Below are 22,353 nucleotides of genomic sequence, written 5' to 3' on the forward strand. Positions count from 1 at the left end.
GGATGTGTTTATTGAAGATTCTTCGTTTACACAATGATTTGATGAGCCGGAAACCCTAACGTTTTAATCGCGTGAGTCCGAAGGAACACGTAGATTTGATCGCCTTTACTTGAGTTTTATTAATTTGATCTGGCCTGCAAGGCTTCCAGATCTGCATAATCTTCCGATTTTATCTTCGAAATCGTTTTCGCCCAAAATTTTTTGATCAAGAATGAACTAATCTGAAGGCTGAAACCATACTCTTTCAATTTGATATTAATAACTCTTGTCAAAACTTCGTCATGAGACATATTGTGGATATGAACAGATATCTCAAGAGCTTCATGAAGGAATATGTTTATGATAAACAGATCTATCATAAACATACATCTTCGTAATATTATGATAGATCTGGTCTGTACACTAAATTTTTTTCTTCAGACATCATGATTCGTGGGTCCTTAATGCTGGGAATATATTTACTATATATGTTTGTATGCGTGATTCGCGTGAAGATAGTAGGGTAGATTTGTTTTTCATTCAATGATTTATTGGATCTGATTAATAATAAGTGATTTCTTCATGTTACAGAAGTTAAGATTAAAATGGTTCTGGAGCTTGTTAAGTTTGTCAACTCGGACCTCACATGGAGTGCTGTTAAAAAGGGGCATAGGACGATGAGGCGCCCAAAGAGGACCGAGTCCAGTGGTTCTGAGTTTGAGTTTAAGTCAGGGAACAAGTTGCATGACTCGGTTGTTCTTGATTATGAAAAGGTATTTATTTACTTGTAGTTTATAATCTATATATGATATATTATATGTTCCAAAAAAGCATGGATTTTTATTAGATTTCTTTTTGCAGTCTGGTGTCGCGATTCTTGGTCAACACTTTGCGGAGGAGGTACTCGATGTCCCGATAAAGAAAAGAATACTTAGGGCTCAGGCTCGGTCACCTCAACATGAGGCAATAAAACTGGCTGAGAAAGCTGTTCTGGATCCGAATGACTTTTCTGGTATTGAACTACTTGCTGCAGCCGCGTGCCATAGCTCTGGTCATGTGGAGTCTCCAACCGTGGAAGAAAAGTCAACACCAAGAGTTGACTCAAATCCTGATGATACAAAACAGGATATTAGCCCAGTGGACTCAAATGATTCTTCAGTTCAAAATCTCTTTGATAATAAGAATGATGAGGGTGTTAAAAGCCCTGCTCCTTCAAAGGCTCCTCGGTTCCATTGGGATTTGAATATTGTGATGGATGAGTGGGAAGAACCGTGTGATACTGAGAAAAGTGACTTAAAAGATGTTAATAATGATGGTTTGCAGAATGAAGCTATAAAATCACAAGTTATTGAGACTCTTGGTGATCAAGTAAGCAAGTCAGATGTAATCGATTCATTCGTCAATCCGGCCACATGTGAAAACGTAACCACTTCAACTGCTTCGGTTTCACAAGAAACTGCAACAAAGGTTGAGTCAGAAGATAAACAGGCTGTTTCGGAAGTAGTTCAAGATAAACTTACTTCAGAAGATCATCTCAGTGATTGTTGCGGGTCAAATGTTTCTCAAGATAAAGCCAAATCGGGGTATGAATCTCCTGTTGAAGATGGTGAGTTAAGAGAGGCGGTTATACACATTTGGGAGAAAGAAGAATCTGAGGAGTTGGAATGTGTTGATTATGAATCGGATAATATGTATGAAGATAATTCAGATGCTATTGAATCCGTTACGAAGGAAAACATTGATGATCATGATCATGACCATCCACAAGCCGTTAACGATTCAGTTTCAGTTTCGGTACAGAATAACAACATTCAACAAGTTGATAAAGCAGATTCTCAACCTGTTATGTTTACTGAAAAGGATTCAGTGTCAAAAAGATTCCCACCCGAGAAGAAAAACATGTCGTGTGCTGATAGACCAACATCAACTTCAACAACATTAACATCTTGCATACGTCGTAGCAGGTAATTTTAGGATAATAGTTTGCTTTAAGTAGTAATATTTCATATTATTTCGTTATCTAATCCTTTTCTTGTGCGTACAGATCCGAGAGGGACTTTGTTCAACCATCTTATCACGGTGGTCAATGGGTTGACTCCTTTTCAAGAAACAAGCACGGGTCAGGTGGGTACCCGAGGCCAAAGAATGAAGCTATGAATTATAACCCGAGGGGTGCTTATAGAAAAGAATCTTATGGTATTCATAACGGACCACCACCATCACGTGACGTTAACCGTGACAGATCTAGGGATGGATACAATAATCCCGACCCGTGTTATTCAGAAAGAAAGGTTTCGTCTTTTGGTCCGAATGTTAATCGAGGTCGGTCTCAAAAACAATCCCGGTCAAGATCTCGGTCAGGGTCTCCAATCGCTTGGCACTTTCAGAAGAAACGGAACGTGGATACAAAACCACAGAGCCCAGATTATAAGCCCGTGTTTCGGAAGCCTAATGAAACTGATACAGGCCTAGTCTCTCAATGTGTTTCTAGAAGGTTTGATGACCGGAGCGTTATCAGAGAGAGAAGATCATCACCGGTCAGAAACCGGGCCTATCAAAGGTATGATGTTCCTGGATATGTTGGAAAGTTTAAGTCAAATGACCATTTTGCCCCAAGATTTCCGCCCAATAGCAATAATTATAGCAGTATACGTGACGAAAGAAGGCGTTTTAGGTATGATGACGACGAGTCGTTTAAAGGGTAGTCTTGTAATAAAGACGACGGGTTCAGATACACGCGTTCGGATAATAAGTATTTCAGAGATTCGAAGAATGCAGTTGAGGAGAAAGGTTGTAGATACACTACTAACAGGATGTTCAACACCGGTGAAGGGCATTTTCGTAAAGATAATTAAGCAAAGGAAATTATCAAGTTATGACTTTGGCTTCATGTTAGGTTTGCATTATGTTATTTCAGTTTGACAAAGGGATTGTTAGTTGGTACATAGGATATTTTTGGTCTATAATCCCTTTGTTTTTTATTTATGATTCTACTTTTTCTTTAATATAACCTTTTAGAATCAACTTGTTAGGGTTTTTTGTTTTTGAAGTGATGTGAAGGAAAATACCATTTACTTTTATTATTATAGTTAAAATAGATAAAAGACCAATACAATGTCGGCTTATCATACATTACGTACGATATAACCATGAAACTGATTTACGAAATCACATCACATAATCTCGAAATCTTCAATTTATATGTAATTAAAGAGGCTTGGATTTTATACTTAGAAATCTTCAATTTATATGTAATTAAAGAGGCTTGGATTTTATACTTATAGGGCGTATGTAATGTATGATACGCAATTATTGTACAATAATTTTCCCCTATTTATATAATACTTTACAATACATCAAATCATTTATAATTTCAAGCTTTTAGAACCATATTTCTTGAACACATCATCCTCATCCAATTTAGCTCACCAAGTGAAGCTAATGGACTCAAATTGCAAGTTTCTTGAAACCTTACATATTGTAGCTACATCCTGTCTCATCTTCTTTGGTCCGCTTGCTAATACAACAATGTTTGATCCTTCAATTTCCATAAGTATTTCTGCATATATAAAGTATATATTAGATGCTTATCTTCACATATTTAAAAGATTGGTAATTAATCAAGTAATTGACTTGGCTTACTTTTAAAATCTGGTCTTTCTCCATAATTAACATTGATATAATCATCAAAAGATCTATTAGGGAAACTTTCTAGCTATCTATCTGGTGATGCTGTTGGCGTCGGTCCATCCGTCGCTCTAACCGGCTCGTTTCGGTTACATTCCTTTTCTTGTTCCATAAGAAAGCCATAGTTACACAACTTACACTTATAGCTATAGACATGCATATAATCGACATGTTGATAATCGACCTTAGAGTATACGAATACATCATATTCGTGTTATGATCAATCGGGTATATGTAAAACCGCGTAAAAATTGCAACACTCGTTACACAAATAACAGAAAACCAGACGATTATTATCCCGAGCCAAAGCCAAGTGTTTCCACCTAGAATTGGAGAAATTGGTGCGTCGAGAGCGTTGGGCTTGAACCATACAGTCCGGGGCGGGTATGTCTGTCGGTTTTCTGTCACCGGCCTGGTGGGCCTGTAAGGCCCATTAAGCCCACCAGGCTCACTCTCTTGTGTTACATATGCTTGTATTTGTAACCCCAAATGAGATATATCATAATTAGTGCCTGAAACAGGAATTAAAAGGTCTAAAATCCCAAGATCTAGTGATGTCTTGAAAGCTGAAACTAACAGAACTTGTGGTGTTCTGTTGGTGGGGTTCGCGGTGTCGTTTGCCACGTGTACAAGCTCCCGGATAATGGAAATAAACGGAGTAATACCCCTCCCGCCACTGATCATCACAAGCTTGTCATACCTACATCATGCAAGTATAAATATAAACGTTTTTTTAAACGTGTATAACTCATTAATTTTATTGTTTTGCTTACTTATGGAAACGGGTTGTTGCGGGTCCATACGGGCCTTCAACCGAAACTTGAAGATGGTTTATTGAAGGCAAAGAGAGTTCTTCATACAATTTTTGTGACCAATTTCCTTCACATTTAATAACCACACTTAACTTTTCGGGTTCTAATTTACTGCTTGAGGTTATACTGAATGGATGCCAATGAAGTTTTGATATTTTTGACACGTTTACGAAGATTGAGCTTGTTGGATTGTAATGCAGCCCTACAATACGAAATAATGACTAGGTCAGTAAATGAACCAAACGTTTAGTTAACTCATTTAGTCAATAAATAGACATGAACATGTATTCCGTTCGTTCATTTATGTTTATAAATGTTTGGTCATTTAACTTCATTTATGTTAGTTTATTTGCGCCCATTTATGTTCGTTTATATATATATATATATATATATATATATATTTAATTTTTACATGTTCATTACAATTTTGTCTAGTTAGATGTAACCAAAATATTACCCAATACAATTCAGTCTAGTTTTATTAACTTTTTAGGCACAACATAGTGATGATCACATTTACTTTTTATTGGTACTCAAAACACTTTTGTGATCAAATTTAACCCGTTTTAGTCAACCCGACCCAACCCGTTTCAATCCATACCTGGGGTCAGAGATTTTTAATTCAACAGCTTGGCACGTTAAAACCCGAGCCGAAACTAACCGAGCCTTTTGCTGCGATTGCATGAACCGTAACACTCGATCAATGAGAAACAGACAGAATCCCGGAAGTGTAATCCAACAATAATTAAATCCAACATGAAATATAAAGAACACAACAAACATAATATACAAATGATGAGTATAATAAAAGAGCTCAAACACGTTCCTTCTTACGTAAGGCATACTCGTTAACCATATACCCAAACCCGTAAACAAACCCACTTCTCCAGCCACATTCGATACCCTGATTTTGTCCCATTTTAGCATCTGTAACATTAAACAAATCGGGTTTTAACTTCTAAATCCTTATAATCTTTTAAGCATATTAAAGAGAAAATTGCACAAAAGGTCAATGCCGTTTGACCATATTGCAAGTTTGGTCCCAGATAGTCCAAACATTTATGACAGGGTTGCACATTAGGTTCCCATCGTCAATCCCCGTTAGTTTTTATTTTTTAACATGATAGTGTCATGTGCTATACTGCTATTCATATGAGGGTAATTGTGTCTTTACAATTTTTGAACCTTAATAAAATACTCTTTCAAACACCATAACTCCTAAGGTCGACTTTATCACCTTTGGTCATGCATTGGACCTTCGACTTTGCATTGATCGAAGGTGATGAAGTTGACGTTAGGAGTTCTAGAGTTTAAAAAATTATTTTGTTAGGGTTTTAAATCTGAAAACACGACGTCACTTTTCCATTAAAAGGTAACGGAGATTAACGGTGGGGACTAAACCTGTAACCATTTCACAAATGTTTAGACAAAATATGAAGTTTTTAAAAACTGGGGACCAAACTTGCAACATAGTCAAACCACAAGGGCCATTTGTGTAATTTTTTCGATACGGTCAAATAGTCAAACAGTCATACTTGTGAGATTTGGTGAGTTTTAGCCCAGAAAAGAGTGTAACGTAAACCATGAGCAGTGAAAAACATCATAGTAATATGTCCAACCCATATATGATACTTGATACTAGATTCTGAAGTTAGACCAATCAACCGAAGCAGTGGTGACCCGCGGGTCACGGGAAAGAACAAAAAAGCTAGACATATGTTGCCAACAAGTCCTAGAATTAAGGCAATGCTGTCTAACTTCATTTCCCACCTGTCAATAATATTATTAATTATTTATTTTTTGGTTAAAAAGTTTGATGTGTATGTATATAGTTTTTGGAGTGAGATTTGCGTACACTTTTTCTTTTAGTCTGGATGCTGACTGTGTAGTGATGGTGGCAAACATGGCATGTATGTAAGCTGACGTGGACCCGACCAAAAGCCCAATGAACATGAAGATAAACAGCAATTCTGCCCCAAGTAACGATACCAAGCGGGCCTCTCACGATCACGGGCCGGGCCCATAAGCCGTCATTTTTTCCTTGGAGATGCTTGAACTAGCAAAAACGGTTAACGAGTTAATTATGAAATTATGATTGAAAAACAAGATTATTCGTGTGATATATAAATCGTTGTGTTTAGTATGTTTGAAATAAAATATGTAGTAAACTGCGGTTTTCGTCCATATGGTTTGTCAAAATATGCGGTTTTAGTCAATTAGTTTCAAATTTGTGATTTTCGTCCCTGTGGTTTCATTCAGTTGCAATTAAACCGAATTCATTAACTTCGTTAAGTCTAGTCGTTAAGCCCATCAGCGTGCTTTATCACTTTTCTCCACAAATAAACCCCAGCCCTAATTCGCAGGCCCCATCACATGAGAGGTTGGGGTGTATTTGGGGAAAAAAAGGGACAAAACAGCCCCTCACGTGAAGAGCGTGCTGATGGGTTTAACAACCAGATTTAACGGGATCAGTAAATTCGGGTTTAATTGCAAGTGAAATGAAACACAGCGATGAAAATCGCAAATTTGAAACTATTGGACTAAAACCGTAGATTTGGACAAACCATATGGACGAAAACCGCAGTTCACTCTAAAATATAACACCATTAGTTACTTAACGTGTTTGAAGCATCGCTTTTTAACTGTTTTGGTGATTTCAATACGAATTATTCGGTTATGTTTTAGTATATTGTTTACCTTTGCTTGTGTTGTAGGTGAAGGTATATACATGCTAATGTTGCAATAAATAGGACTGGAGCTGTGTAAATTATAATATTACCTCCTGCAGATGTAATATAATATAAGGCTATCAGCAATGAATTAAATCTAGTAAAAAAATGAAAGTTTAGTGTCGACAGACACGGTGAAGGACACGAACCTTGTTGTCCAAGAAACGTCGAATTGGTGGCAGAATGGATACGAGGCAACCAATGTAGCCAAAATGTGTTTGTAGGCATCATGATCCATAACATAATGTATCCCAAGAAGATCACTGTTGCCAACAACCTTATTGCTGTTTGAATCATGTTGCCCATATTTTATTAGTCTCATGATTAAATTTTTTTGTTATATAGGAAATGGTGTGGAATCTTGATAGATTAGCAGTCATAGTAGTACAAATTAGGAGCTGGTTATCGCACTATGCCGGGAAAAAGATATGACAGTTTCTCTTAATTTGTTATTGTTCAAAAAGTTTTATTTGGCTACATTGTTAATATCGAGCTTGGATTCATATAAAGACGCATATTTGGCTACATTGTTAATATCGAGCTTGGATGCATATAAGAGACGAATAATTTAGCCGTATTAATTAGACGGATGTTTCCTGTTGTATACGCGTGTTTCACATCGCCACACAGTATTAATTGCTTGGTTAATCCGAGTCAAATTTCAAATTGATACTTTCAAAACGACCCATTTTAAGCCACTAATTGTGCTCAAAACTGCACTCATACTGCCCGATTATGTTTTGACATGTTACCCAAACTGCGTTTTTAATATGTAATAATGGTTTAACTGAAAGATCATATCAAAGTGTCACCTCGCTATCACATAATGGTGAATCTTAACTACACTTTCAGGACAACAAACAGCAATTGTATTCATGGTCATATAAATACATCATGATCAATTATTAAGACATTAGAGCAGCTCGCTTACTGTAAAAAGATGCGAAAATAACCAAATATACTTCATTTTCAGTACCTGACTTCATTAAAAAAACAAGATCAAAAGAGCACCAAATCTGGTAATACAAACAAGACACTAACAATATATACACACCAAACAAATTATTAAACCACCATTACATCAGACATAACTGAAATTTAACCCATCACCCTCTCACCATTCTGTTGAACATGAAGGCATTAATATCTTCATCATCAGCAATCCGAAGGCCCGAAACCGCCTGTGCAGCAAACAGTCCAGCTGCAGACACCTCATCGAAAGATCCGTTTCCTCCCGACCCGTATCCATTCCACTGACATACGGATCCTCCATTCGCATTAACAATCCAACCAAATTCTTCACTTGGATTATTATAACCTCGTTGACCATAGTTGACTTGACTGCATTGATCATCTGAGTCTTCACCACTTAGGACCTGCAAAGCAACTGCTTCAGCTATGGCAGCACCCTCTTCATCCAGCCTCTGCTGTTCTTCTCTCTTCTTCTGTTTCTTCTTCTCGAGCTCCGAAATAATGGCTGCTGACGTGGCTAGGGCTTTCTCTAACCGCCTCTTTTTCTTCTCGGCTTGTTTGATTCGGTCTGATTCGTCTTTCACTTGCTTTTTCTTCATCTTTCTAACACCAGATGGGGCTTTACCACTTTCCATGTCTTTATAAATATAAAAACTAAACCTTTCTCTTATACGTATACGTTCTTGTTTATTTCTACTAATAAAAACTCAAAAGTAATACTAGAACAGTAAAATGTAAATTAAAGTTAGCTTCTTGACCACTACACCCACTCAGAAGTGAATGAATACCGAATCTTACGAACAGTACAATCCCAAACAGATATTGCAGGATCTAACATAAGAGAAACTTGATAAGAACTCGCTAGAATGTCTTTTGGTAGCATCATTTTTTCTAATTTTCCACAGCCCAAACATTTGCTCATTTCGTGCAACAACCAGGCAATTTATCTAGTAGCCCAAACACACCAAGAATCTTGATCCAGTTTAGAAAACACACATGGCATTCAAATCTGAAAATAATTCAAAGAACAACACGGTAAGCATGAAATTAAAACCAGCAAGGGTTTGTACAAATACCATCACCAATATGCACACAGAAACTTGATGTGTAAACCGAACTAAATTGTTTTAACACTTACTATCTATATGCACAAATCACGCCCTGCTTGAGGTGCGCGCATATTATGTATATATGTGTAAACCCTCGGGTGGGCAAAAGTGAAATTGCACTAATTTTGACGTTATTTTACTAATCTCGTGAAAATAACGTTAAAAGTGGCGGAAGGTTAATCAGGCATCATGTGGTGGCGTTGATAGCCGAAAGACGAGGGTACATGCACCAATCAGCCGGTATCCCGATGATTGAGTGCTATGTGCTTTATGTCCAAGGCTTGATGCAAAACTACTATCGAGCCGGGGGTCACCGGAAGCAGCCTCTCTATCCCTATGGGGTAGAGGTAAGGCTGTCTACATCTTACCCTCCTCAGACCCTAACATAGCTTTGCTATTGGTGGGATATACTGAGTACGATGATGATGATGATGATCTATATGCACAAATCGTACTAAAACTATCAGTAAAATTGAATTATCTGGCGATCACAATTCATCAGCAACAAATTGTAGATGATCATAAAGGATAAAGCTACAGAAAGTACAAATCATCATGAATATCAAGATATTCCAAAACCTCTTCTGGCATGATTTCACAAAATCCAATCTCAAAAAAAAAAAAATTAGGATCATGATCTAAAAACTAACACACACAATTATACATGAATCTAAAACAGATATAAATTCAAAACCCTAGCACTCAACTAAACTGCTTCAGATCATTAACTCTGCATATCCTATCAAGCCGAACTCATACACGCATCAACCGGTAGCAAATAAACGCGTTAACATCAACAAATTAACCCGATCAACTAATCAAAGCACAAAATTAGGGCTCACAACTCACAAACCAACCTCAATTACACCAGTTACCACCAAAACAAATCAACTACAACTTAAGATCCGTGTTATCCAAGCAAACACAAATTCAATCACCGATTATTAACACTATAACCACATAAAAACCCTAAATTGATTCCAATACTGTGAGAATTCAATTCAAAACTAAACAGAATTGAATTCAATCGGAAACACAATTGAATACATACAATTATATATTTATATAACAACAGATGATGAAGTATAAGGTTATACCTTGAGAGAGAGCTAGGGTTTGTGAAATTGAGATCTGAAGATGAAACCTATGAATAATAATAATAAGAGATAATAATAATAATAATAATATTTGAGTAACAAAAGATAAAATAATAATAATAATAATAATATTAATAATAATAACTGATCTGATCATCATCACATGATAAGAATAAGAAGAGAGTGTGGAACGGCAAGGGTAGAATGGTCATTTTGAGGACACGTGGCGGGAGATTTTTACGCAGTCTAGAATGTGTTGAGTCATTTGGTTGTTGGACAGGCGGAAGGTATCTGATCCGACAGCTAGATGTCTGACACGTGGAGGATGGTTGGATCGAGTGGATAGCGGCGGGACCAGGGTGAGAGATCTCGGACGTTGGTTTTTCGACGGTTGTGATTCGATTTGGTGGGTTTGTAGATCGAGTTTGAAGGTTTTGCAACCGTTGAAAACTTGAAATGAAATTTATAAGATCTTTTGAACCAAATGTATAAACCGATTTTTTTAAACAATCAAACAAATTATTATTAATACTTTGAAAATTGGATTTTAATAATTCCTATGGTATTGGCCGATAATAATCCTTATTCGTTTTATCGTCACTGGCGGTCCCAAATTCAAAAAAGTTGGCCCCCAATGGTCCCTCGTTAAAAATGACTTAACGGCATTATAGTTTTTTCTGAATTTCAAACCAATGTTTTAGGGCTTTTGATCGTTAGGAGGATACGAGTGATTGGTGTAAAGCTTAGCTCGAAACAATGATCAAAATGACTCGATTTTGGTTAATTGTAAGTTTATACACCCGAATTGAAGCATTGTTTCGTTATTTTGAAGCACTATTTCAAACTCAGTTTTACATCAATCGACTTGTATCCTCCTAACGATCAAAAGCCCTAAAACATTGGTTTAAAATTCAGAAAAAACTATAACGTCGTTAAGTCATTTTTAACGGGGACCATTGGGGGCCAATTTTTTTGAATTTGGGACCGCCAGTGGCGATAAAACGAATAGGGATTATTATCGGCCAATACCATTTAATAGGGATTATTAAAATCCAATTTTCCTTATTACTATAATATAAATAAGAACTTTGTGTCACAAATGGCCTATTGAGCCACTTTGTGGCACCGTATTAGCCGATAAATTTTGTTTTGTTCAGTTATTATAATAAACGTAATGGAAAATTGGAAATTGACAAAACGCCAATTTTTTTTAGTTTCAGTACCATAGCAAGCCTAAAAGAGCCGACCGAGTTCGCACAAACTCGATGACTTATTTAAATCTCGTGACCACAACGCTCGGGTTTTACCAATGCGCAAGTTTACCAACCGCCCCCCTCCTAAATTGGTCATTGGTCAACCTCAATTTTTATATATATATTTGTTTTTTAATTATGGCACTGTAACGTACGTAATCATAACCGACCGAATTCATGTCAATTTACCGCGTCAATGCTCGGGACCACAAAGTTTGGGTTTTACCACCGCCCGGGTTTGCCAACCAAATAAACATCGTTTATAATATTTTGTTTTAGTATATGTTAATTTGACGAATTAATTTCTTGGGTTTTAAAGCTCAATTTTACCAGTGGTGTATATATCGTAACGAACACAGCCGATACTGACCGAATTCGTGTCGAATCATCGTCGTAACGCTTCGGTTTTACTAACGCCCGTCTTTCGACACTGGGGTTTTGCCAACTGCCCGGTGCAACGCGCCAGGTATAAAAACTAGTTTATTAATAGTGAAGAAGACGACGTAGCAAGTTATTTGCCGGCACAAAATACATCACAACAACAAACCTTATTAGTTATTACATATATGTCCACCTAACGCGCACATAACTCTGTTACAAAATATCAATGTCAGACACTCTCCATCTCTGCCACATTAAACCCAAGTTCTTCGATATATTTCTAACCAGCCAAGAGGTTAATACTTTTATTTCGCCTAAAGCATTTTGAACATTTGATGGCGTCTCATTGAATACCACCTTGTTCCTTGTCTTTCAAAGACACCAAATCGTAATTAGACAAAACGCGTAGAACACTTTTGCCTTGTTTTTTTGGTAATCAGTAATGGTTATGAAGATCCAAAATATCTTGTGTAGAAAAGGCAAAATTTTCAGGTGTTACACCATGTTGCTATATTGTATCTGTAATTTTTATTATTCTTTTAATGTTATGTAGAAACTAATGATATTTAGAAAAAAGGTAAAATAAAAAATCATTTGTAAATTGTAACCGCTAAAATCAAGTCGCTAAACCACCGAAAGGGTATAACTAATCATATGCTACACAACTTAATCTAGGTTTGTCTTTTCCAAAATCATAGTCAACGGTTTGGTATAAAATTTCGTCGAAGTTGTTTGAAATAAACTATCAACAATCCTACCTTAAGCATGTTTTTCTTAAAATTTAAAATTTAAATTAGAGTAAATTGTCATTTTCGTTTATAAAATTTGGTCATTTTTGTCACTTTCATCCAAAAGGTAAGCTAGGGACATTGTGCTCATCATTTTGATTTTTAGACTATTCAACTAGTGACTAGATCTGAAGGTCATGATAACGTTATAAACAACACAAGAATACTTGAAACACATGGAGGTACGAATTTAGGAATTCATTAGTCCGCCTTTTGGAGTATTCAATTTTGGATTTTATTTGGTTATAATCGAAAATCAAACCGAACCAAAGACTAAGTGTTTAGCCGATCAATTTCATCATTTTGGTGGTTTAATCATCTATGAAAGTGCTTATTTCGATTTTAGCCAAGCGTGAGCAAGCTCCGCTCATAGACAACTCTACTTGTAAGTGTAAAAATTGACCATTAAACAGCCAAATAATAAAATTAGCTAGGCCGCCCGCTCAACCTATAACTTTAATTTATACCTGACTTTTAAAATCGACACAATAGCAATTGGTATACAGGATTTGAAAGTCCCACAAAACATTATTCTCAACATAAACATTCTAGTTATATACAAACATACAAATAAGGGTGTTTATCACTTCAGCTTTCTATTTCTAGTGTACTCAGGTTATTAAGTTTTGCTTTTTATTCCATCATAGCTAAAAAACCAAACAAAACCAAATAAGATAACTCTTTAACCGAGCCCAATCCGATTCGAATTCAAACCAACCTTAAAACAATTTAATCACTTGTTTCAAGTATTTTTAAGTTTCATTTCATTTCGGTTCGGCTAGCTCTTGCTTGATTTGTTTTCGGCTCATAAACAACCCTAGTTGTAATCATCAAATTGACATCAGACCACCAAAATGATAAAACTAATCGAACCGCACTCTACCCAACTCAACCTAGTAGGTTCAATCTCTACTTTCCTAAAACCGTAATTAGTGGTTAGACCCAAAATTTCGGTAAACCGGCTAAATCGATTATACTTTTAGTCTTTTGCTTTCATAAATCACAAAAGCTTTAACTTATATTCAACTTTTAAAATCAACACAGTAGCAACTAGAATACTGGATTAATACGCCATGAAAACGTTGTTCACAACATAAACACATACTGCATATAAGGTTGTTTATCACTTCAGTTTTCTATCTCAAGTCTACTTGAGCTATTAAGTTCGGTTTATTCTATCTTCAATTTCTTCAATTTCATTATAACCAAAAACCGAACAACACCAAATAAGATAGCTCGTTATCCATACCTAATCCGATTCGGATTTTGTTTCAAACCAACCCTAAAACAATTAATCACTCGTTACTATAAAACATATAAGAAGTTAGGCGTCGCATCTGCCCTATTGGGCCACTTGGCGGTATCGAACTGGTCCGCAAATTTTGTTTATGTTTTTTTTAGTTCAGCCATCGCAACGAACGTAACGGAAACCGACCGAATGACATTTTTTCTTTTTAGTTTTTTTCATTTCCGGTACCATAACTAACGTGACGGAAACCAACTCGTAGACTCACTGCCTCAACGCCCGGGACCAACAACGGTTGGGTTTTACCAACGCTCAAATTTACCGACCGATGCCATCCATTGATCCACTTCAATTTTTATAAATATTTTGTTTTATATTTGGTTTTAATCCAGTACAATAATAATAACAGTCATCGAAACTGACCGAATTTACGCCGACTTACCGGTTCAACGCTTGAGTTTTACTGACATTTTCATTTTTTTGAAAACTATATATTTTCAGTACAATAAAAACTAGTTTCTAGTCTTTTCAGTGAACTCTCCGTGATATGTAGTGTAGTTGCTATCACTGAGCTGCTTCTTAACTTCTTTCCACCGTCGTCCAACCCCATCATCTTCCGCCGCCGTCTCCGGCGAGATGACGTCACTATTCTCATCCACCTTCATCCCATCAAACCCACTTCACAAACTCCTAACCAAACCACCACCCACCACCACCAAACCCTACCTACCACCAATCCACTCCGTCCTCCAATACAACCGCAAACCCCAACTCTCCGGCGACACGCCACGTGTCGTCGTCATCACCTCCGGCAAAGGCGGCGTCGGCAAGACCACCACCACCGCCAATGTGGGCCTTTCATTAGCCCGATTAGGGTTCTCAGTCGTCGCAATTGACGCTGACGTAGGCTTACGTAACCTTGACTTGCTACTTGGACTTGAAAACAGAGTTAATTATACTGTTGTTGAGGTTCTTAACGGTGATTGTAGGCTTGACCAAGCACTGGTTAGAGATAAGCGTTGGTCAAACTTTGAGTTGCTGTGTATTTCCAAACCTAGGTCCAAATTGCCCCTAGGGTTTGGTGGGAAGGCGCTTGTTTGGCTTGTTGATGCGTTGAAAGACCGGCCCGAAGGGTCTCCGGACTTTATACTTATCGATTGTCCCGCAGGTAACAGGAAGTTTGTTTATTTGTTAAATGAACGAACGTGAACACGCGTTTTGTTCATTTCAGTTAGATTTAAGTAAATACATATGTTATAGAAATGTACATAAAATGAGCTTGTTTATGTTTATTTGAGTTTGTTCGTTAAATAATAAATACGTAACTAGCGATATAAACATAAAATGGGCTTGTTTCTGATCACATTTTTATGTTTGTTTAATTAAACGAACTAACATGAACACATGTTTTGTTTGTGCGTTTATGTGAACATTTGTTTAAATAATAAGAAAGACGTAACTAGCTATATGTACATAAAATGGGCTTGTTTATGTTCATTACTGTTATCTTATGTTTGTTTGTGTTCATTTACGTTCATCATCATCATATATCATCATCATTGTACTCAGTATATCCCACCAATAGCAAAGCTATGGTAGGGTCTGAGGATGGTAAGATGTAGATAGCCTTACCTCTATTCTTTAGGAATATAGAGGCTGCTTCCGATGAGACCCCCGGCCCGATAGTAGTTTTGTATCAAGCCTTGGACATGAGGCACATAACGCTCAACCATCGGAACACCGCCGATTGGTGCATGTACCCTTGTTCTTCGGCTATCAACGTCACCACATGATGCATGATTAACCTTCTGCCACTTTTAACGTTATTTTCACGAGATTAGTAAAATAACGTCAAAATTAGTGCAATTTCACTTTTGCCCACCTGAGGGTTCACACATATATACATTATATGTGCACACCACAAGCAGGGCGTCATTTACGTTCATGTAGGTATTAAATGAATGAACACGAACATGAACAGAAAATTTTGTTTGATTATATGTTTGTGTTCGAGTTCGTTTAAGTTTATTCGTTTATGTTCGTTTGTGTCTGTTTACGGTCCTGTACTGTTTGTTCATGTTTTAAGTGAATGAACACGAACAAAAAAAAATTGTTTGATTATATGTTTGTGTTCATTGCTCATGGTCGTTTATGTCCGTTTATGTTCGTGTAGGTTTTAAATGAATGAACACGAGCACGAGCATGAACAAAAATCTTGTTTGATTGTATGCTCGTGTTCGATTAAAGTTAAATGAATGGCCACGAACATGCTTGTGTTCGTGTTCGTCGGTTTGTTTAGGCCTGGATAGGGTTAAGGTTTTGTACTCGGACCACCCACCCCTGACCCTGCATGCTATATGTGGGATTTTAACTCGGTATATTTGTTTGTTTGATTGTCTGGTAGGTATTGATGCCGGGTTCATAACAGCGATTACTCCGGCTAACGAAGCTGTTTTAGTTACCACACCAGATATTACTGCATTAAGAGATGCTGACAGGGTTACAGGTTTACTGGAATGTGATGGAATTCGGGATATTAAGATGATTGTTAATAGGGTCAGAACTGATTTGATAAGGGGTGAAGATATGATGTCAGTTCTCGATGTTCAAGAGATGCTGGGATTGGCATTACTGGGAGTGATTCCGGAGGATTCGGAGGTGATCCGGAGCACGAATAGAGGGTTTCCGCTTGTGTTAAACAAGCCTCCGACTTTAGCTGGTTTGGCATTTGAACAGGCTGCTTGGAGGTTAGTCGAGCAAGATAGTATGAAGGCGGTGATGGTGGAGGAAGAACCAAAAAAGAAGGGATTTTTCTCGTTTTTTGGAGGTTAGTGATTGAAGTCTTTGAAGTGTTCGTGTGTACAGGAAGCCGATAAGGTTTGTTTTTCTTTGATTCGTGTTTGTTCTAAGATTGAGTGATTGTAGGGAGAAAGTTAGATTTGTAGGCAGTTTTTATGTGATCAATTGATTGTATTTGTTTGGTTTCAGTAATGGATTATTTGTTGGTCAAAACTCAAAAGTCAAAACTTTTTGTTGTTCAAATGGAAGTAAACAGGTTCATCTATTTGGCTTTGCATGTTTAGATACAAGAAACAATCCGAATTGTTGTAGTCACGTTACGAATTCTGTGTTGAAACAATATCTTATGTAAAGTGCAGTCAATCCCAACGTGTGAATGATAAAGCTTTGGACCGACAGTTACATACGTAGAATTAATATTGTCACGCCATAAATTAGGTGGAATGAGAAGAGGCGCGCATAATTGCCGTTCTTAGAGAGATCATGTACACATCATAAAAAGTCAAACATCAAGCTTGGAAGACTGATCTTAGATGCGTGCTTGGTGTTACAAAGGAGTGAAGGATCTTTTGTAATAAGCAAACATGATGAGTTTGATTGGAATAAACAAAAAGCGAGGGCTCGAGTACATTAAAATTATCTATCAAATCACGTGTAAGAAGACGCTCTTGACATCCACTTGCCGAAAAAACCATAAGTATTAAATTGTAGAATGCTGTCAACTTACACCTTCTAAAATCTACTCTTAAAATCAAGCTAACGCTCGCTTTGTGGGACTCAAACCCACGCCATTTTAACGAGAATAAAGACCTAATGTCACAAGGCTTAGAAATTAACATTTTTAATTAACATTAAATTTGGAAATGATTTGTCAAACTAGCACTAATGGAATAATTTAACAAGCTTTATATATACATTTATAATATTCAATAATGTACGTGCATAAACTTTACAAGACTACTGACACGTAAGCCCATGAATCTTGTTAGGTTCATCGTTGTCGAGAGCAATCAAGTATTTAAAATAGATTATTTGGTTGCAGTCGTTTTGTTTAGTTTATTGTTATTACAAGTATCTGGCTATTACTGAATTTAAAACGACAAAGTGATGAGGATGGTGAAGTATAGAATGAGGGACAAGATGCTTCATGTAGAGATTGTAGAAAGCCTTTCTATGAGCAATTTATAATATTATTCAAAATCTTTGAAATCTCCTTTTTTTTGTTCTATGGTTGCTACTTAGGTATTGATAGTTATTTTGAAATTTTGAAGACTTATATAAAATGCTTCATTTTGTTGGTAGATATACGTCCACCCCCTACAGATTTAATAACCTTTGCTACAAAGAAACTCATAAAACCGAACAAACTCTTGCGAACTAATACTATGTTTCTCATTCCTATCTTCAACCCGAACACATAAAATTGTTTTGTCATGTTGAAACTATTAACACTTTCCAATCCACTTCTAAATCTATATATTATTAAAATTAAAAAGATTTGATACACCAATCAATCTCTATTCTCAACAAAGATAATCTAAGACTAAGATTCTCAAGTGTAGCTTAATATCTACTCAAATGACAAAAACGTTAGACATTACAAAGTGTTTCATATATCTTTGATCAGTCTTTACTTCACTTCCTTCAAAAATGAAACTGGGCACGCAAGCAGAGACGTTCCACGGGTGCCGGCAAAGGTTTCCTTAATGGCTGCAACTTTATCTCGTATAGCTTTGGCCAGAGTTTCCCGGTCACTGCAACACATCATATGTTCAATATTTGATATTAGAGGTCATACAATGAACGGGTTGACTAACGGGTCAAAATGGAGTTGACTTCAAGATTGTTCACTTACGTTTGTTCATTTAAATTCATTTATATTTGGTCATGTTCACTTAAATTTTGTTGGCCCGTTACAACTTAGTCTAGTTTTAGAAACTTTTTTAGGCCCGACACACTGCTTTTAACTGATTTTAGCTCGGTTATGTTCATTCATCTACGTTCGTTTGTTTACGTTCGTAAACTGTTAGTTTACACTGTTACTGAACACACCTAAACAAACATGAACATGTTCATTAAAACCATTCGTTTAATTGCCCGTGCTCGATTGTTTGAACGATTAAAGGTTAATCGAACGAACACAAGCAAGCTTCGTTTGTGTTCAACCGGTTCGTTTGCAAGCCTGTGATAGAGAGAAAAACATAACCCATATAGACTCCTGTGAAATCTTACCAAAAAGACGTTTCTTATCTTCATCCCATGCTATACCGTTTAACACATCAATCTAAAAGGCAAACAAAGTTAAAAACTTGAAATGATAAAGTGGAATAATAATAATAATAATAATAATAATAATAATAATAAATTCACGAACTATACTTACTCTGTTTCCAGCTGACTCTAATTCCTGTCTAGAAAAAACAAAATAACAAAAAGATATAATTAGTTAAATCGTATATGCAAGCACCAAATAAAAAACCAAATGGATGATCATTATACCTCAATTCTGGAAGAACAACCCATCCGATCACAGTCCCATCTACAGGCGAGATTCTAGCTATGCAGTCGCTCTAAAAGAAAATAATATTATTAATTTCATACAGTAAAAATACAAGTGTTGCCGTATAAATATAAAATATTACTTATACCTGCCAAATGTTTGCCCAAACTTCATTGTTTATGTACTCTAATTCGTTTAAGTTATGTACTTCATGACCTTTATATTTAACAACATGTTCTTTTATAACTGCATTCACGAAAAATGAAGATTATATTAAGTGAAAATTCTAATTCCCAAATATGGCCCGAAAATGAAAGTTAATCTAATATTATGAAGCATGAACCTTTCATTGTTCGAGGGTTGAGATGATATAAAGAAGATGATCCATCACTTCCAAAGAGAATTTTTCCATCAGTTGCTAATCCCCAACCGTCTTTCATACCATGAGTAAATTTTTTGAACTGCAACGGATATTAAGATGTAAAAACACTTTAAAGAAAAGGAAAATAAAATGAACAATTAAGGTGAAGCACAAACCTTGGTAAAATTATATCGGTCGTATATGAAACCAGTGTTCTTCAACCAGGTCACTTGATACAACCTACAAAAAAGCAGATACGATTTATATATCAAATAGACCGAAAACTAATGTTTTACAAAGGTAAATAGAGTAGAACTAAACAATTACTTTTTTCCCAAAAGAGTTAAACCCTCCCCAAAATAAGAATAATCCATTTTTTGCAAGGTCTTGATCTGGGAACAAACACAAAGAGCATAATCAACTTCAAGTTCCAAATTCTAAATTCCTAAACTTGAGATTCAGTGTTCAGCTTCATTACAATAACATAAGATAATAAACTCAACTTTAACAAAATGACTTATCAAACAAAATGCAATTTACCTTTCCAGTCTGAAGATCCACTTCCCTTACTGATGACTGAAATCACAAAAAAAAAAAAAAAAAAATGATATTGTAATTTGCAGAACTCAACATCTTGAATCAAGTATGAAATGAAATGTATGTGAAGTCAGTTAATTTAATTAGGATTTCAAACTCACCTGCCCATTGAGTCCGGTTGACTCCAATAGTGTATCATTACCTCCATACAAAAGCCCCTGAAAAGCAGCGTTGTAAAAATCAGAAAAAATTGGCCACTAGTCGGTAGTCGGTGAGCTACTGATTAACTTTTTGCTAATGGTGAATTAGTTAGCAGTCGGTCAAACTCGGACAAATGGGTCAAATCGGTAAAAAATTGGACCTATTTATATTTATATTTATTTTTTTTAAAGGCAATTGGACATTGGTTTTCTCATTGATTTGTTACGTACTTATGTTTATGTTTGAAGCATTAATGTGAACATTCATATGTAAATTTTCAAAATTGTGTATTAAATATTACATAAAAATATAAAAATTCCCAATCTGATTAATCTAGATTAACCACTAGTCAATACCCCACCACCCGACAAGTAACGGTGTGCATGGGTCAGTTCGGTTTTGGTTTTTAGTCGGGTTCAGTTTGCTTTTTCGGTTTTTGACATTTGGGCAAAAAAATTGCAAAACCGAAAATTCAGTTTTAAAAAAAACATAAAACGAAACCGTTGGTTTTTGTTTCGGTTCAGTTAATCAGTTATATGTTATTGGTTTTTTCGGTTATGAATCGGTTTTTTTGGTTTCATGCACATCCCTACGGGCAACTAGCGAGTTCCAAACTTTTTGCTAATTGGTGAATTAGTTGGTAGTCAGTCAAACACAGTAAAAAATCGGTGACTAGTCAGTAGTAGGTGAGCTACTGATTATTTTTTTGCTAATTGGTGAATTAGTTGGTCAGTCGGTTAAACTCGGTTATATAGGTCAAAAATCAAAGTCGTCCCAAATCGGTCGAAAATTGGGCCTTTTCTTTATTTATTTTTTTTTTTGAGAGGCAAACAAACCTTAGTTTTCTCATTGATTTGTTATGTTTATCTTTAATTATTTACGTTTGAAGTATTTATGTGAACATTTTTACATAACTTAGAAAATCAACACAAAATAATTCCAATCCGAATCCCGATTAATCACTAGTTGGTACCCCGCTACCCGAATAGCAGGTTCTACAAGACTACTAAACAAATAAACAGCATCCAGACATTTCATCAAACACTTGGTGGACAACACTTATAAACTAACTAATCTCTCTAATTCCAAACACCACAATTGCTCTTCAATCTCTAAATCCACAATGATTAACAAAAGCTACACTATTTTCCAATCAAGATCAATTGATGCTGATGATTCAATTAAACGACTGACCTGTGTGAAAGCAGCAGGATCATGTGGGAACTCGTTGACGATCTGAATCGAGTGAATTTGGTCGGAAACAGCAAGGGTGTCAGATCGGAACGTGTTCCAGGAGAGAGTGATGATGGCTACAGCTGACAAGATTGAAATAAAAAAGATGGTTTTTTTGGTACGGAAGGGTGAATTAGAAGAAGATGGATGCATTGTGTGTGTGTTTGTGGGTTGTTGTTGGGGTTTGATGTTGTTATTAGATCGGGTGGTTTTTTTTCTCATGGATGTACGGGCCATGAGATTGAGTTGAAGGACATTTCTGATTTGATGGTGGTTCAACTTGAAGAAGAGGTATGAAATTGAAAGTCGCCGATGACTGTAGGTCTGAAGCATTGGTTTTTTTTTTCATGTTTGTTATTAACTAACGTTGGATGTACAAAACTTACCAAAAAATAACTTATTAAAAAAACAAAATTATGCTGGTATTGAACGATAATAATAATCTCTATTTATTTTAATGATATGGGCGGTTCCAAATTAAAAAAGTTGGGGCTCAATGGTTATCCGTTAAAAAGGACTTGACGGCGTTATTTTTTTTTCTGAATTTCAAACTAATGTTTTATGGTTTTTTTATCGGAAGGAGGATGAGTCGATTTATGTAAACTTAGTTCGAAACGGTGCTACATAACGACAAAACAATGCTTCAATTCGGGTGTTTAAGTTTACAAT

The 22,353-nt window shown here is 36.1% G+C and overlaps 4 protein-coding genes across 5 annotated transcripts in view; 2 read left to right on the top strand and 2 right to left on the bottom strand.

Annotated features, from left to right (window-relative positions):
• LOC143562706 (uncharacterized) overlaps positions 1–2,746 on the top strand; it is a 233,863-nt gene extending 231,117 nt beyond the window's left edge. The window contains exons 2-4 of the mRNA XM_077050443.1: positions 571–752; positions 841–1,943; positions 2,024–2,746. Coding sequence (XP_076906558.1) covers positions 585–752; positions 841–1,943; positions 2,024–2,684 — 1,932 coding nt within the window. The 5' untranslated portion in view covers positions 571–584 and the 3' untranslated portion in view covers positions 2,685–2,746. The remainder of the gene's footprint in view (positions 1–570; positions 753–840; positions 1,944–2,023) is intronic.
• Positions 2,747–8,095: 5,349 nt separating this feature from the next.
• LOC143562712 (uncharacterized) lies at positions 8,096–9,188 on the bottom strand. Its single transcript, XM_077050448.1, has one exon. It carries the CDS (start codon positions 8,812–8,814, stop codon positions 8,314–8,316), a length of 501 nt encoding a protein of 166 aa, XP_076906563.1. The 5' UTR covers positions 8,815–9,188; the 3' UTR covers positions 8,096–8,313.
• A 5,427-nt stretch (positions 9,189–14,615) lies between these two features.
• LOC143562713 (septum site-determining protein minD homolog, chloroplastic-like) lies at positions 14,616–17,166 on the top strand. The gene is made up of 2 exons (XM_077050449.1): positions 14,616–15,221; positions 16,458–17,166. Exons 1-2 carry the CDS (start codon positions 14,690–14,692, stop codon positions 16,883–16,885), a joined length of 960 nt encoding a protein of 319 aa, XP_076906564.1. The 5' UTR covers positions 14,616–14,689; the 3' UTR covers positions 16,886–17,166.
• A 1,198-nt stretch (positions 17,167–18,364) lies between these two features.
• LOC143562682 (glutaminyl-peptide cyclotransferase-like) lies at positions 18,365–21,963 on the bottom strand. Of its 2 annotated transcripts, none has more exons than XM_077050425.1 (11): positions 21,646–21,963; positions 20,412–20,468; positions 20,254–20,289; positions 20,041–20,105; positions 19,890–19,953; positions 19,696–19,813; positions 19,501–19,598; positions 19,352–19,422; positions 19,236–19,263; positions 19,085–19,136; positions 18,365–18,606 (listed from the first exon to the last, which is right to left on the bottom strand). In XM_077050425.1, exons 1-11 carry the CDS (start codon positions 21,919–21,921, stop codon positions 18,497–18,499), a joined length of 975 nt encoding a protein of 324 aa, XP_076906540.1. In that variant the 5' UTR covers positions 21,922–21,963; the 3' UTR covers positions 18,365–18,496. The 2 variants fall into 2 exon arrangements, 1 of the variants encoding a protein (XP_076906540.1); XR_013140532.1 differs by having other exon boundaries at positions 18,491–18,606; positions 19,236–19,259.
• Positions 21,964–22,353: the final 390 nt, after the last annotated feature.

This window comes from Bidens hawaiensis, unplaced genomic scaffold (genome assembly GCF_021521415.1).
Source record: "Bidens hawaiensis isolate Kalapana, Puna unplaced genomic scaffold, B.hawaiensis_p1.1 tig00021047_1, whole genome shotgun sequence".
NCBI lineage: Eukaryota > Viridiplantae > Streptophyta > Magnoliopsida > Asterales > Asteraceae > Bidens > Bidens hawaiensis.